Source organism: Podarcis cretensis (assembly GCF_951804945.1).
Source record: "Podarcis cretensis genome assembly, chromosome: 2".
Classification (NCBI taxonomy): Eukaryota; Metazoa; Chordata; class Lepidosauria; order Squamata; family Lacertidae; genus Podarcis; species Podarcis cretensis.
In genome coordinates, this window is record NC_137171.1 from 23587512 (window position 1) to 23602698 (window position 15187).

The 15187-nt window shown below is 42.5% G+C and overlaps 1 protein-coding gene and 1 long non-coding RNA gene across 4 annotated transcripts in view; one reads left to right on the forward strand and one right to left on the reverse strand.

The window, feature by feature from the left end:
* PRKCA (protein kinase C alpha) overlaps positions 1-15187 on the reverse strand; it is a 198689-nt gene that overhangs the window by 26023 nt on the left and 157479 nt on the right. For 2 of the 3 annotated variants that reach the window (XM_079965445.1, XM_079965447.1), the window contains exons 9-10: positions 4371-4394; positions 505-648 (exon numbers count right to left, since the gene is read on the reverse strand). In XM_079965445.1, the coding sequence (XP_079821571.1) occupies positions 505-648; positions 4371-4394 (168 nt within the window). The remainder of the gene's footprint in view (positions 1-504; positions 649-4370; positions 4395-15187) is intronic. The other variant, XM_079965446.1, reaches the window with a different exon arrangement.
* The window catches only part of LOC307210151, a 113756-nt gene continuing 100999 nt past the window's right edge, over positions 2431-15187 (forward strand). Inside the window, exons 1-2 of the long non-coding RNA XR_013835878.1 lie at positions 2431-2629; positions 2860-2976. This is a non-coding gene — a long non-coding RNA (uncharacterized lncRNA). The remainder of the gene's footprint in view (positions 2630-2859; positions 2977-15187) is intronic.

Genomic DNA, 15187 nt, shown 5'->3' on the forward strand with positions numbered 1-15187 from the left:
GGGGTTGAGCTATTATCTTTCTCAAATGTTGGCAGTGTGGACTCCCATATGCATGATGTTGAGCTGTTCACTAATCTTACTTTTCTTAGGTGAGGTCTTGAATACAGATGTTATTTGGAATCGGGCACCAGGCAAGGAATTACGACATGTGAGGGCACTCGGTGCAGTTAAGAGCAGTTATTGAATTCTTCACCATCCAATACAATAATGGATTAAGAACTCGCATTCCCTATTTTATACTCACTCTGAGCACAACAGCACACCTACGAGGATATTAAGTCTGCCTTTCTGGAGACACATGCCCAGTAGTTACTAATTCTGTTTAGCACAGTTCTTCCCTTTATCAAGGATTGGGAACACTGACTCTCTTCCTTCATACATTCAGTATTCCTCCTTTTATTTTAATAGTTGTTGCTCCCCACCCCCTGTGTATTATTCATTTGAGTAAAACACAAAACCCCATTAAAATAAGGCACATGAGAAGAAATCATCAAGGCTTCCTACCTTCCCAAAACTCCCCTTTCCAAGCACCATGAGAAAGTTGAAATCTGTCAGCTTAACCTGATCAAGGTTATTGGATGGTAAACTACAGCTCCGGTCTTCAATTGGAGATATGACTTTGTTAGCTGAAGGTCCAAGTCTGGCTTTCTAAAGAAATAAAGAATATAGCTGTAAGGTTTGCACTTTGCTTTCAAAGCTATGATTCTGACCCTTGTGCAATGAGAGAGGGAGTAGGAATGAGAGTACTAGCTACATCCTCATCACACTCCATGAGTTGGAGGGCTAACTTCTGAAGTGGGAGTCTTTTCTACTCATAGGTAAAGGACCCCTGGATGGTTAAGTCCAGTCAAAGGTGACTATGGGGTTGCAGCACTCATCTCGCTTTCGGGTTGAGGGAGTTGAGGTTTGTTCACAGATAGCTTTCCAGGTCATGTGTCCAGCATGACTAAACTGCTTCTGGCACAATGGAACACTGTGATGGAAACCAGAGCACACAGAAATGTTGTTTACCTTTCCGCTGCAATGGTACCTATTTATCTACTTGTACTGGTGTGCTTTTGAACTGCTAGGTTGGCAGGAGCTGGAACAGAGCAACTGGGACAGAGCCTGAACCAGGCAAATGCCTGCATGGGATTAATCTGAAGGTTTGTTCTCAGAGAAGGAACTGCGCAAAATATTGCATAAGCACAAATTCAAAAGACCCATTCCAACAATATTGTGGGTATTGTTATAGGTGGCAATAATCTGTGCGACTAGATAGAAGCAACTTCTCTCACCTGGTTAAGAACACCCAAGAGAACATCAAAATAAATTATTACCTTCATGCCAAAATCCCTCAAATCAATTGATTTGAGAGCTTCCCTTTCAAAACATGAAGAGTGTCCTTAATAAAATTTATGCATTTAATATGTTGCAGGGTATACAAAACATTTTGAAATGTTTCAGTTGAAATATGCTCTTCATAGTGATGTTTTTCACAACATGTGACATGCTTTTTTGGAAAGAAAGTCTTTACTCTCAACGGACAGCATATTATAGCAACCCACATTACTTTCTGACCAATTACCACCAACAAATTTGATTTTCAATCAAAACATTGTTCTCAGTGGGAAAAATATTGTTGCACTCAAAGCATTTGTCATGAGATGTTTATGATTTGCAAATGCATCCTTTAGGGTAAATAAAATTTAAAAGCAGCAATGAACAGTTCTTTGTATAAGCTGCTTTCCAAACCACAGAATGTTAAGACAAGGAGAATTCAAAGACTTATCTCTTAAGGAAAATCTCTCCCTAAAATATAACTAGCTTGGGCTACAGTCAATGAATTCATTTTGTTAGCACCAAAATTTGCACCTGCACAATGGAACAGTCTCTTCTCTCAGTCTGTGCCCCCTGTACCCCACAAACCTGCTCCAAAGGGTTAGAGAAACCCTACAAAACCCCTAGGAAATTTCCCCAGATCTTCCTTGTCATTTTTGTGCCTAAAATTAACATCCAATCATTTTAATAAAGAAGCATGAATACTGGGGTTTTCTAGCTGCTTCAAAAAGTCCCGCCCCACCCCACCCTCCGCAAAAAAATTACAGCCGAAGGTGATGTGTAGAGTCAGAAATGCTTCAACAAATTTTCACTGTATCATTTCAGTAATAACTTCACTGGCAACATCAATTGGTTAAATGTAGTATACTCCTCATAAGTGGCATACAGAAAATCAACTGAGACAAGACTTTTACCAGAACAGAAAATTCTTAGAACTGTAAACTCAGATTTGAGTGTTTTATGCCCAAGTCAAATTAAGATGATAGATAGATTTATACAGGGGCTTAAAATAATAATAAAAACAACAACAACAGTAAGTAAAGAGTAGCCCCTATTACTTGAATAAAAGGTTGTGTTTAAAGCCACAACCAATACACTAAGTCAGTGAATCCTCACACCATGTCATAATGGCAATTATGGTGTTATCCATATACCATCATCCAAATCTCTGGATGACCCCTTACAGAGGCGTTGTACAGATGTTAAAAGGCATAAGGGACAATACTGAACCCTGCAAACCCCCACAGCATAATCATCACAAGGTTGAGCAGCTGTGTCCCAGTGCTATGCTCTGGCAATGATCCTGCAGGTAGGAGTGTAACAGAGCCGTTCCAGGAGAATATCATAGTATCAAAAGCCATTCAGAGGTCAAGATGAATAAACAGTTATCATTCCCCTGATATAAGGAATCAACCAGGGTGATCAAGTCTGTTTCAGCGCTAAACCCTGGCCTGAAACCAGATCAAAATGGGTCCAGATATCGGTAAGAACACAACGATAAGAAAGAGTGTAATCCTGACCCACTTATTTTTGCTACAGAGTTCAGTGGAACCAGGACTGGATACAAAATCTGGAGGAATTTGTAAAGGTAACTGACAAGACAACAGGTAATACTGGGGGACATGTCTTACATTGCTAGAAGATCTACAAAAGGAGGTAGGAAGCTTTAATTTCCATCTAGACAACCCACTCCCAATTATTGGGGACGACCAATCATCATTCTCCAAACACTAGGTTCTTGCCTGAAGCAAGTGCTAGCTATTTTTTTTTACACATTGGAGCCAAATTGCAGAATATGAAATATCACAATACCTAAAATTAATTACATGCCTCCATTTTTAGGACACAGAGTATGATAATTACTGCATTATAGCATATGCCTCATATTACTCCAGGCAGAAAATATTATTTATAGTGTGTATCCCAAGGCTGGCTCCTGAGCTTTGAACTGAGGTTGAAAGGAAGCAAGCATCCTATCAGTCTATCAAACCTGACGCAGTACATCCATCAGATGGGGAATAATCCCAAGGGGTTTTAATTGAGTTCAACATAATTTATTAGGATAAGAGCCTTCACTTGAATATTTTTCATAGCCGTCCTCCTTTTTTAATAAGAAATCAATATATGAAACATATTTTTAGCCCAGCACAAAAATCTATAAAGGTCAAAATATTTTAATGTATATCTTAATGATAAAATGAAGGGCCTTTTTCAGATTTATTTTATATATAACACAAACTTTTTGTGGTATTGGTTATGAAGAACTCAGAGAGCTTTTAAGCCTCTGAATCACATTATTCTGTCACACTGTATCACAAGCCAAATCTCACCATGCAATATGCAATGCATGCTGAATAGACTTCAGGCAGAATACCATGCAATGGACTTACTCTGCCTTAGCCAGAGAAGGTGCTATAGGTAGACATTTAAACAAGGAGAAAAAAGTTGTGTTCAGTATAAAACTCAGAACACTGCTTTTGCCCTTTGGATTTTCATGTTAATGTTTCAGAAACCAGTGCTCTCTGAAGAAGCAAAATACCACTGGAAAATATACACTTTACAGTCTGATACCATTTCTGCTAATGGTGGGGTACATTCATAGTCCTCCCCTGGTTCAGCAGCACTTATTAGGATCGCTGATTTCCTCATTCCTCTGCATAACACAACTGGGCTTTCAAATTTTAAGCCAAGAGCACAGAAGGAGCAAAGACCGTTCTGGTCTCCTTTCAGGCATGCAAGACCTGTGCAAATTGGCTGGGGAGCTTTTCATTGCACATAGGATCCTACTTTAAGTGCAAGCCAAAGCAGGTTAAAACTATACATAAAGCTGCCCAGGAGATAACTATCGGAATCTCTTTTTTGATGATTTGTCATTATTAGAAACTCATCTTGCATATTGACACTACACATGTTAATATCTCTTAGTAAAACTAAACGAAAAACCCACAAACTTCAGATGCAGATTTCAAATGAAAATTAGTTGCACCACAAAGAGGGTAGAAAAATCCCAAGACATGCACGTAGTCTTACTTTCTTTGGTTTGGACGCACCTTATCTTGGACCTTTCTTTTACCCTGTAACCACAGGCAAGTTATTACTTTTGGGCATTGAACGAAACCACTATAATTCTATAAGCAACAAACAAACAAACCCCAGTCCCACCTGGTACAATTATAGGGGGTTCCATTCACTGTCTACTCCACAACTCTCTTTGGGTTTTACCTGCAAGTACTTTATGGAAAGCATTCCTTCACAGAGAACTAGCAAGAACATACCCTCCCAACTCAACAGGAGGAGAAAAGTGATCATAGCCCAGTCCTCATGCCAGCAATTTAATCCTTAGAAGGGCATGTACCAATAGCACTGCCACAAAACATGTTAGCTTGCCTTCATGAAAAAAACCAGGAATGGGTATCTTCAGAAGTATATCTTCAGAAACTGATATGTTTTTTCCTAATTTGTGGATTTCACAATTTCAAGAATTGTGTCTGCAGATTCATTACAGACTAGAGGGAGGCTGAGCAGGAGCTTTCCTGAATTCAAAAGCCAATCTGTTATACTCAAGCAGAGAAGTAACCATGGCTGCATCCATACCATACATTTAAAGCACTTTTCAAAGTTATGGCTTCACCCAAAGAATCCTGGGAACTGTAGTTTGTTTAAGGTGTTGGGAATAATAGCTTGGAGACACACTGCAGAACCCAGGATTTTTTGGGGAGGAAGAGCCATGACTGTTAACAGTTGCAAAGAGTTCAAAATTGAACTATTAACTTCAGTGGCAATCACACGTTATCCATTGTTCCAAAACGTCTCACACACACCCTTGTTTATTTCTATACAAAATCTTGTATATTTCTATACAAATAATAATAATAAACCCAGGAAGTGGAAGAAGGAACCCATGGACAAGAATGGGAAAGCACTTTGCTTTTGTGCTACATTTTAATTAAACCTATGAGTCACACTACAACTAACTGCAAATAGTAGCAGGACTACTATCTGGTCCATTTGAGAAGGCACAGTATGCCTGTTGTCATAGCAACATGTTTAAGACAATCTCTTGCCTGCCTTCTCTTCAGTACACAGAAAACATGAAAAATGGTTTATGTGTGTGTTTTCATCTAATACACTGAAATACGAACCTATGTTTTCTGTAGTTTCTTTTTGGCGAACAATCACTTCAACGTCATCCTGCAGTTGATCCCTGCATTGCAGGGGGTTGGGCTAGATGACCCTCGGGGTCCCTTCCAACTCTACAGTACAATGATTCTAGACTTATGTGACATACATCTCTGCGACTCACTACAAATTGCTACTCTGAGCTCAGGAAGGCTTAGGAGATATAAACAGTATGTGACCAATGCAGCAGAGCCCATGCAGATTCCCCAAAATGTTATTGAGCTTTGAGGAAGAGAAATCAGAGTTTGTTTATGTCCCTGCTGTTGATTTACAAACAGAGCGAGGGATAATAATAATAATAATAATAATAATAATAATAATAATAATAATATATTATTATTATTTATACCCCGCCCATCTGGCTGAGTTTCCCCAGCCACTCTGGGCGGCTTCCAATTGAATGTTGAAAACAATACAGCATTAAATATTAAAAACTTCCCTAAACAGGGCTGCCTTCAGATGTCTTTTAAAGATAAGATAGCTACTTATTTCCTTCACATCTGAAGGGAGGGCATTCCACAGGGCGGGCGCCACTACCAAGAAGGCCCTCTGTCTGGTTCCCTGTAACCTCACTTCTCGCAATGAGGGAACCGCCAGAAGGCCCTCGGTGCTGGACCTCAGTGTCCAGGCAGAACGATGGAGGTGGAGACGCTCCTTCAGGTATACAGGACTGAGGCCAACACCAACACTTTGAATTGTGCTCAGAAACATACTGGCAGCCAATGCAGATCTCCCAGGACTGGTGTTATGTGGTCTCAGCAGCCGCTCCCAGTCACCAGTCTAGCTGCCACATTCTGGATTAATTGCAGTTTCCAGGTCACCTTCAAAGGTAGCCCCGGGATGGGTGCCTTAACTATTTTCTTACTAATTAGAGGTGAGGTAAACAGCCCCCCCCCCTCTCTCTCTGTGTGTGTGTGTGTGTGCACGTGTGTTCAGCCTAGGAGCCAAGACAACAAAAAGAAGGCAATGGCTGCTACTTGGTAAAGATGAGCTGAAGGGAGAAGGACTGGGCTAGATGGAGTAACAGGAGGAATGCCATAGGAAATGAGTAAAATAACAAGTTTCTGGTTGAAACCACCAAGTGAGGAAGGAGATCATGAGGTGTAGCACTCCCAGAATTCCACCTGTTCCCCACAGCAGTCTAGGAATACAACTGAGCTCTATCTTCGGCACCGGGAGGGGATAAAAGGATGCAAAACAGGGGTGGCCAACATGGTGCCCTCCAGATGTTGCTGGACTACAACTCCCATGACCTCTGACCACCGAGCTGTGCTGGCTGGGGCTGAGGGGAGTTGGGAATTTCAATGCCCGCGATCCACGTTTGCTATCCCTGGTGTAAAATGATGAATGGCAGGGATAGGCATTATCATGTTGAGGACTTCAGTCCCTGTTGAAAGTCATTGGTTCAGGGGCTGCTCACCAGTCGGGAGCAGAGCAAAAAGTGAGCAGGGCTGGAACCAAAGGTGTGTCCCTGTCTGTCTGTCTGTCTGTCTGTCTGTCTGTCTGTCTTTCTGCCACCCCCTTTTTTTTCTTTCTGCTGCCCTTTCTTGCCACCCCCATAAAATCAGGACAAATACACCGAGGGAGTGAGCAGGTTGCCCAACCCTGCTCTACCGGGAGAGAGTGGAGTTGTTCACATGACAAGGAGGAGTCCATAGGGATTAAGCGCTTGCAGCTAGGAACTGCTATCCTACGTAATCATTGGAAATTAGGCAAGTTTTTATTTTAAGTTCACAGATCTTCCCTACCCAGAAGCCTCCGATCAAGCCTGTGTATCTCCCTGGACACCCAGGATAATACCAGTTTAAGTATTAAAGCAGCAGTCTATGTTATTTTCCAGCTATGCTTTAATGTATATGGAGGGAGAGATAGAATATGTGTTAAACATTTCCCCATTGACATTAAAAGCGGAACTTTAAGAAAATCAATTCCTTTTGCCTGGATTGCATACTGTGCCTTTAAGCATTAGGAAGAGAAATGTTCCCGAATCAGATTAATGAGTCTCTCAGAATGCTTCACTCACTATATTGCTGCTTCTACCACAGAGTAAGAAGACAAATGATAGCTTAATTATAGCTTAAAGCAGAACAGAGACTACCTGCAGCATTATATGCTACATATAAAAATAATGGCATGAAATCACAATTATGTGGTCCGCAGAAATAAACAAACAAACAAACACATAAATAAATGTATGCAGTTCTAATTTCTTACATTAGGATCCCAACAACCTGATTTAATTCTTAAGAGATGTTTAAAAGGACTTGCTGCGCATTTGCTTTGTTATAGTAATGCACTACTGCCCTCCTGTGGTTTGCAAATTTAAAGAAAACTTATCATACTCAGTTTAAAATTACAGACGTGTGCACACACAAACAAACACACTTTTGTATATTGTATATCTGAAGGATCATAGCTGTAGAATCCATCATGCCAAGGAAACCTGTAGACAAAGTTGTTTCATATTACTTCCTGCAAAAGTATTTGCAAAAGTCAATCTTCAGAAGCAATTCACTGACTACTTAGGTAAAAAAAGATAAAGGTAAAGGACCCCTGGACGGTTAAGTCCAGTCAAAGGCAACTATGAGGTATGGCACTCATCTCACTTTTCAGGCCAAGAGAGCTTTCCGGGTCATGTGGACAGCATGACTAAACTGCTACTGGCGCAAAGGACACTGTGATGAGTGCCAGAGTGCATGGAAACGTTGTTTACCTTCCTGCCACAGTGGTACCTATTTATCTACTTGCACTGGTGCGCTTTCGAACTGCTAGGTCGGCAGAAGCTGGGACAGAGCAACAGGCGCACACCCTGTCGCATGGATTCAAACCTCCAACCTTCCGGTCGGCAAGCCCAAGAGGCTCAGTGTTTTAGACCACAGCACCACCCGCGTCTACTTACCTTGCTACTTACAATGTAATGGGTCACCCACATTCATGGATGACTGAAAGTTGATTGGAGGTGGGGGAGAACAAATAAAGAACCAGCAATCTGTGAAAGGCTGCAACTTCTTTTGAAAGGAGCATGGCCTACCATGTATCTCATAAAACCAGCGTGGATAGGATAGTTCAAATGTCTTTTGACCCCTCATCCAGGGAGACTGCCATGGAAAAGTTGCCTATTGATTGCCCAGCAATTGTATAAGATAACTGGTCTCCCTTGTGGGCAAAGGTGCCAACTCTATGGGGCCCTGGTTCCTTTGGCCCTCCCTCAATAAAATATGTAGGGATGCTGCCCCCCCAATATTTTCTGCAAGTTGACACCCCTCCCCTCCTGCTTCCCACCCTCCCTTGGGCAGCCACCTCACCGCTAACTGGGCACCGCCCTCTTTTCCCAAGCCATGATTTAGCTTAGCTTTACCTTCCCGCTGGTAAGCGGTCCCTATTTATCTACTTGCACCCGGAGGTGCTTTCGAACTGCTAGGTTGGCAGGCGCTGGGACCGAGCAGCGGGAGCGCACCCCGCCACAGGGTTCGAATACCTGTGGCGGGGTGCGCTCCCGCTGCTCGGTCCCAGCGCCTGCCAACCTAGCAGTTCGAAAGCACCTCCGGGTGCAAGTAGATAAATAGGGACCGCTTACCAGCGGGAAGGTAAACGGCGTTTCCGTGTGCGGCTCTGGCTTGCCAGAGCAGCAATGTCACGCTGGCCACGTGACCCGGAAGTGTCTCCGGACAGCGCTGGCCCCTGGCCTCTTGAGTGAGATGGGCGCACAACCCCAGAGTCTGTCAAGACTGGCCCGTACGGGCAGGGGTACCTTTACCTTTACCTTTAACATGTGGACTAGGTCTACGTTTTCACCAAACTAAAAGATTTAGTGCCACCTGCAAACCTGGCCACCCCACTGTTCAAAACCCTAACTCCAAATCATTTATGAACTAGTTAAAAAGCATTGATATCAATACAGTTCTTTGTGGGACCCCACTGTTTACACCTCTCTTTTGCACAGAATCTTCACTTATTCCTACTCTCTGGTTTGCCTTCTTGGTAAGTATAACATTCCTATTCTCCCCCTAACACTTAGATTTTCCCAAACCTGCAGTGGTCCTTCTGCCAAAGTTACAGCTAAAGAGAAAAAAATTCAACCAATGTACATTCCCCATGAAAACACCACTTATAAAATAAAAAAACCTCAAGGGAGATTAAACATGAACAGACAGAACAAAAGTCTTATCAAAACTATTGTGAACTATTTCTTTCTAGCTCCCATGAGGAGCATCTCCACTCCCATCATTCACAGCCCAGACACTGAGGTCCAGCTCTGAGGGCTTTCTGGCGGTTCCCTCACTGTAACAAGTGAGGTTACAGGGAACCAGGCAGAGGGCCTTCTCGGTAGTGATGCCCACTCTGTGAACGCCCTCCCATCAGATGTCAAACAGATAAACAACTATATGACGTTTAGAAGACATCTGAAGGCAGCCCTGTACAGGGAAGTTTTTAATGTTTAAAGTTTTAATATTTTGCTGGAAGCTGCCCATAGTACCTGGGGCAAACCAGTCATATGGAGCGGCATGTAAATAATAAGAAAGTTGTTGTTGTTGTTGTTGTTGTTGTTGTTGTTGTTGTTGTTGTTGTCGTCATCAACATCATCATTAAAAAGGTAAAGGTAAAGGTACCCCTGCCCGTACGGGCCAGTCTTGACAGACTCTGGGGTTGTGCGCCCATCTCACTTAAGAGGCCAGGGGCCAGCGCTGTCCGGAGACACTTCCGGGTCACGTGGCCAGCGTGACATCGCTGCTCTGGCGAGCCAGAGCCGCATACGGAAACGCCGTTTACCTTCCCGCTGGTAAGCGGTCCCTATTTATCTACTTGCACCCGGAGGTGCTTTCAAACTGCTAGGTTGGCAGGCGCTGGGACCGAGCAGCGGGAGCGCACCCCGCCGCAGGGATTCGAACCGCCGACCTTTCGATCGGCAAGTCCTAGGCGCTGAGGCTTTAACCCACAGCGCCACCTGCGTCCCTTTCAACATCATCATTATCCACCCCCAAAAGGTAGGGTGTCTTGTCTACCTTCCTTGACTAACAGGGCTTTTGATAAGTTCTATTTCCATCTCTTGTCTGAACTATTTCAAGACTCAGGGCCAAAGCCTGAGTCCCACAAGTGATATAGATTCAAAGCTGCACTGTTTTTCTGTATTTATTTTTTACTCAGATCTGCATTATTTTGAGATTGATCTAAGCAAGATTCATATATATAATCTTTGTGTTTCATCAATTTATTCTGCTAAGCAGGAATGCTGGTCAGCAGGATTGCATCAAAAGACCTTAGGATTTTTAATTAAACTGTGAAGGCAGAAGCCTTGAATGCGGAGTAAAGGGTTTTAATTTCCTCAAGTTAATTATCCAAAATCCCTCTGATGTATTTCAACCTTTTTCATAAACTTGTAACCAATTGAAGCTTCTAGTCTTTAGTCTTTATTTACTCTTTTAAAAGTGGAGGTTACTGAAAGCAAAAATGTAATGGTAGAAAATGTCATGGGAAGACGAATGCCAGGGACTTTTTGTTGTTGTTTTTAAAGCTTTCTACCACAGCTATCACTTTTAAAAGCAACACAAAATCCTTCCAATGAAGAATACTGTTCATTTGAACAATACAGAATGTTTGGCATGGTTTAGACACAGAAATTCTTTGTTATTATGCAAAGAACAAAACGAGTATGAAATTACAAGCTAATATTCAGGATCTAAGGGAAGCAGCTAACATATTTTAAATTTAGCTGCCTGTTTGTAGGACTACAGTTTTAAAGCATAGGCAACCTTCTTTCAGAAATGCAGTTCTGCATGGAACAGATTTTTCCAGTATATTTTAAAGCATGCACACACACAGAAGTACTCACAATAGCTGTAATCTCACGGGAAATGACTTCCTATCTTCTAGCACCAGATTAAGCCCCTTTTATTTCCCCTGTTCTTTTAGTGTTTATATTTAGACTTATTTTAGCCTGGATATTCATTTTATTCTGAGGCTAAGTTGCTTCAGGTTGTGCCCATTGATTTCCCTCCACTGACATCAGCATAAAGTGAAGGAAGGTGAATTTTGCAAACTTCTTCTCCCTGTGACCCTCAGCACCATTTTAAGTAAAATAAAATAAATGAATAAATTATATTCCACATCAAGTGCAACATAGGTGAGAAATATCTATAAATGCGGGGGGGGGGGGATAAATATGTTGTAATGGACAGCTTGTTAGCAATTTCAAGTCACTTATGTATGATGCTTCATCATATATTTATAGATAGGCTTTGGGGTTTTAACACTGTAACTGGAGGGGGGAAATGACCCTATTATATATAAAAAACGAAGTCCTCTTCTGAAGATACTTTTCTATAGCAAAGACCTGCTTTTTAATACACACACACACACACACAGGGCCGGATTTAGGTTTGATGAGGCCCCAAGCTACTGAAGGTAATGGGGCCCCTTATATGTCCAGCTGTCCTTTGTCAACAACAAATGTCACTTTTTTTGTGTTGAATATATGCTATATGGTAATTTATGGGCCTAGTAGGTATCTAAAGCCATTTTATTTGTTTTTTATCTTATATTTTGGAAATGCACATCCAGTTTTTTCCCCTTTAAATTTTTTGGGGGGCCCCAAGAGAGTGCGGCCCTAAGCTATTGCTTGTTTAGTTTATACGTAAATCTGGCACTGCACACACAGACCGTTTAAAAAGTAAAATTGAATCCAATGTTGTGTGAGTGAAGTTCTACTCATGCAATAGGATCTCTCTCCCCTCCCCCCACGCTCCCCCCCCAGCTCCAACTGGCCAGAGCACATGTGAACAGATGAAATGGAATGTTTGGAAAGATGTGTGAGAACTTAACTAAGCATTTATTTATTTATTTATTTAGCAAGCAAGCAAGCAAACTGGCTCTATAGCTAGTTCTAGAGAATGCACTGCAAGTACTTCTGGGGCCGGGGGGGGGATTAATTAAACCAGTATCATTTAGTCAAAGATGTACTCCTTCAATTTCAGGAATTGAAACAAATTAAAAGATAAGATTTTACTAGATGCATCTAGCTAGCTTTTGTAAGTGAACTTTGCAAATAATTTCTATTTTATGAGACGTTATTCTTCTAATAGGTTATATTTTTTGCCTACCTATATTAAACTAGTGGGTGGTGCTGTGGGTAAAACCTCAGCGCCTAGGGCTTGCCGATCGTATGGTCGGCGGTTCGAATCCCTGCGGTGGGGTGAGCTCCCGTTGTTCGGTCCCAGCTCCTGCCCACCTAGCAGTTCGAAAGCACCCTTAAGTGCAAGTAGATAAATAGGTACCACTTTATAGCGGGAAGGTAAACGGCGTTTCCATGTGCTGCGGTGGTGCAGGCTCGCCAGAGCAGCTTCGTCACACTGGCCACGTTACCCGGAAGTGTCTCCGGACAGCGCTGGCCCCCGGCCTCTAGAGTGAGATGGGCACACAACCCTAGAGTCGGACACGACTGGCCCGTATGGGCAGTGGTACCTTTTATTAAACTAGCAGCTTCACTACCTAGTGTTGCTCAGGAATTCTATGAAACAAAAACAAAAAACAAAAATAAGGGCAGTTGCGAAATCAGTGGTTAAAATCAGTGCAGGTTTGAATGCTTTGGTCTGCCATCTTGATTCAAAATGGTATCCAAGTGTATCTAAGCAGACAAAAACCTGCAACTTGATCTCAGGGACCACTGTGCAAAATTTGGTTATGGTATCTTAAGAGGTGTTGAAATGCATAGTGAACAAGCAACTTTCTAAAGCTTTTAAGTCAGGCACAGGCAAACCCTGGTTCTCCAGATGTTTGGGACTACAATTCCCATCATCCCTAGCTAACAAGACCAGTGGTCAGGGATGGTGGGAATTGTAGTCCCAAACACCTGGAGGGCTGGAGTTTGCCTATGCCTGATTTAAGTGGATGAGCAGCGATAACTAATATTAGCAGATTCAATGCATCCTAAAGAGGTGGCACATATGAACTGGGATCTGAATTTTGGAAAGCGAAAAATAACCCTGGAAAGAAATGTTGTGGATGCAAATGAAACAATTCAAAAGGAGAAAACTACCTTGAAGAAGGCAATATGTACTTGGAGTACTGAAAACGACAGAAAAGGATGGAGGGAGCCTGCCTTGTTAAAAATGGGAGAGTTAACCAAAACAATAATAATAAGTTGCAACAGATTTATGGCAGCAGCAATGTAGGAAACACCACTTATTTTTGAAGGGATAGCTGAGAGCCCAGTAAAAATCAGTAACTTCACCTCCAACAGCAGACACAATGCATGGCATTGCCCTTAAGCAAAAAGGGAAAAGTACATCATTAATGAAGGAAGCAAAACATACCCCTATCTGCATAAATTGTCATTTACCTCAATACACAGCACCATTTGACAGATGGAATCATTGACCAAGACAGCGTTCCCAGCCTACCATTTGCCTGTTAAAGGTATCCATTTGAGAACAGCAATAAGTTTAATGAGGCTTGCATGCAAGGATAACTTGCTGATCTCTGGGGGAGGAAGAAAATATGAATAAAATAATGATATAGTGCAATTATAGTAGCGCTGTAATTCTATGGAGGTGTGGCAATGAGAGAAGCCTTAAGAGGGAGCACCATGTTTCTCATGCAGTGAGGTAGAACTGTGTAAATCTCCACCTGCAAACATATATAAAGGTAAAGGTAAAGGTACGCCTGCCTGTACGGGCCAGTTGTGACCGACTCTGGGGTTGCGTGCTCATCTCGCTTAAGAGGCCGGGAGCCAGCGCTGTCCGGAGACACTTCCGGGTCACGTGGCCAGCGTGACGAAGCTGCTCTGGCAAGCCAGCACCAGCGCAGCGCACGGAAATGCCGTTACCTTCCCGCTATAAAGCGGTACCTATTTATCTACTTGCACTTAAGGGTGCTTTCGAACTGCTAGGTGGGCAGGAGCTGGGACCGAGCAATGGGAGCTCACCCCGCCACGGGGATTCGAACCGCCGACCATGCGATCGGCAAGTCCTAGGTACTGAGGTTTTACCCACAGCGCCACCCACGTCCCTGCAAACATATATATTCATCCCTATTAACATAGAGTGCTTCCAGTTTGAATCGTGATGGGTTCTCCCCTCAAAAATTATCTCCCACTCATTCATGCCCTTTGGTACTTTTGCCTGAATGCCCCTCTCACACTGCCATGCAGCATTTCATTTTTCTTAAATCTGTATATATATATTTTTACTTAATTTAGGAAACAGCAATTGTTCGTGAATGACAAAGCACAGCAGGGCAGAGAGTAGATGGGCGAGGTCCCTTCTGAAACTTGAACTTTGTAAGTTCTGAGCAGGACAATGCCAGAACTGACTCAGCAACAGCCATGCCAATTTCATAAAAGGCCATGTTATACATTGACTCTTTGTGCCTTTTTTTTTAAAAAAAATATTTGTGCTTCTTGTTCACAGACTCATTCCTGCTAGTTAGCACACACTATGTGATCCATCATCTTATATGTGGCACAGCCGTGTACTACACTGCTTGCTTGCTAAAGGGCAAGGGAATCATCATAAAGAGTTATTTATGGCAGCTCTGAGTCACCTACCTCTTGCGAGGTGAAAACTGAGGAGTCTTATTTATAGCCAAGACTTGTACTGATACATTCTGCTGGCCTTTAACATGAAACTGTGGTAAAGATAGTTTAAAATTAGACAACACAGAAGCACATCACCCGTGATGAACAAGACCGTAA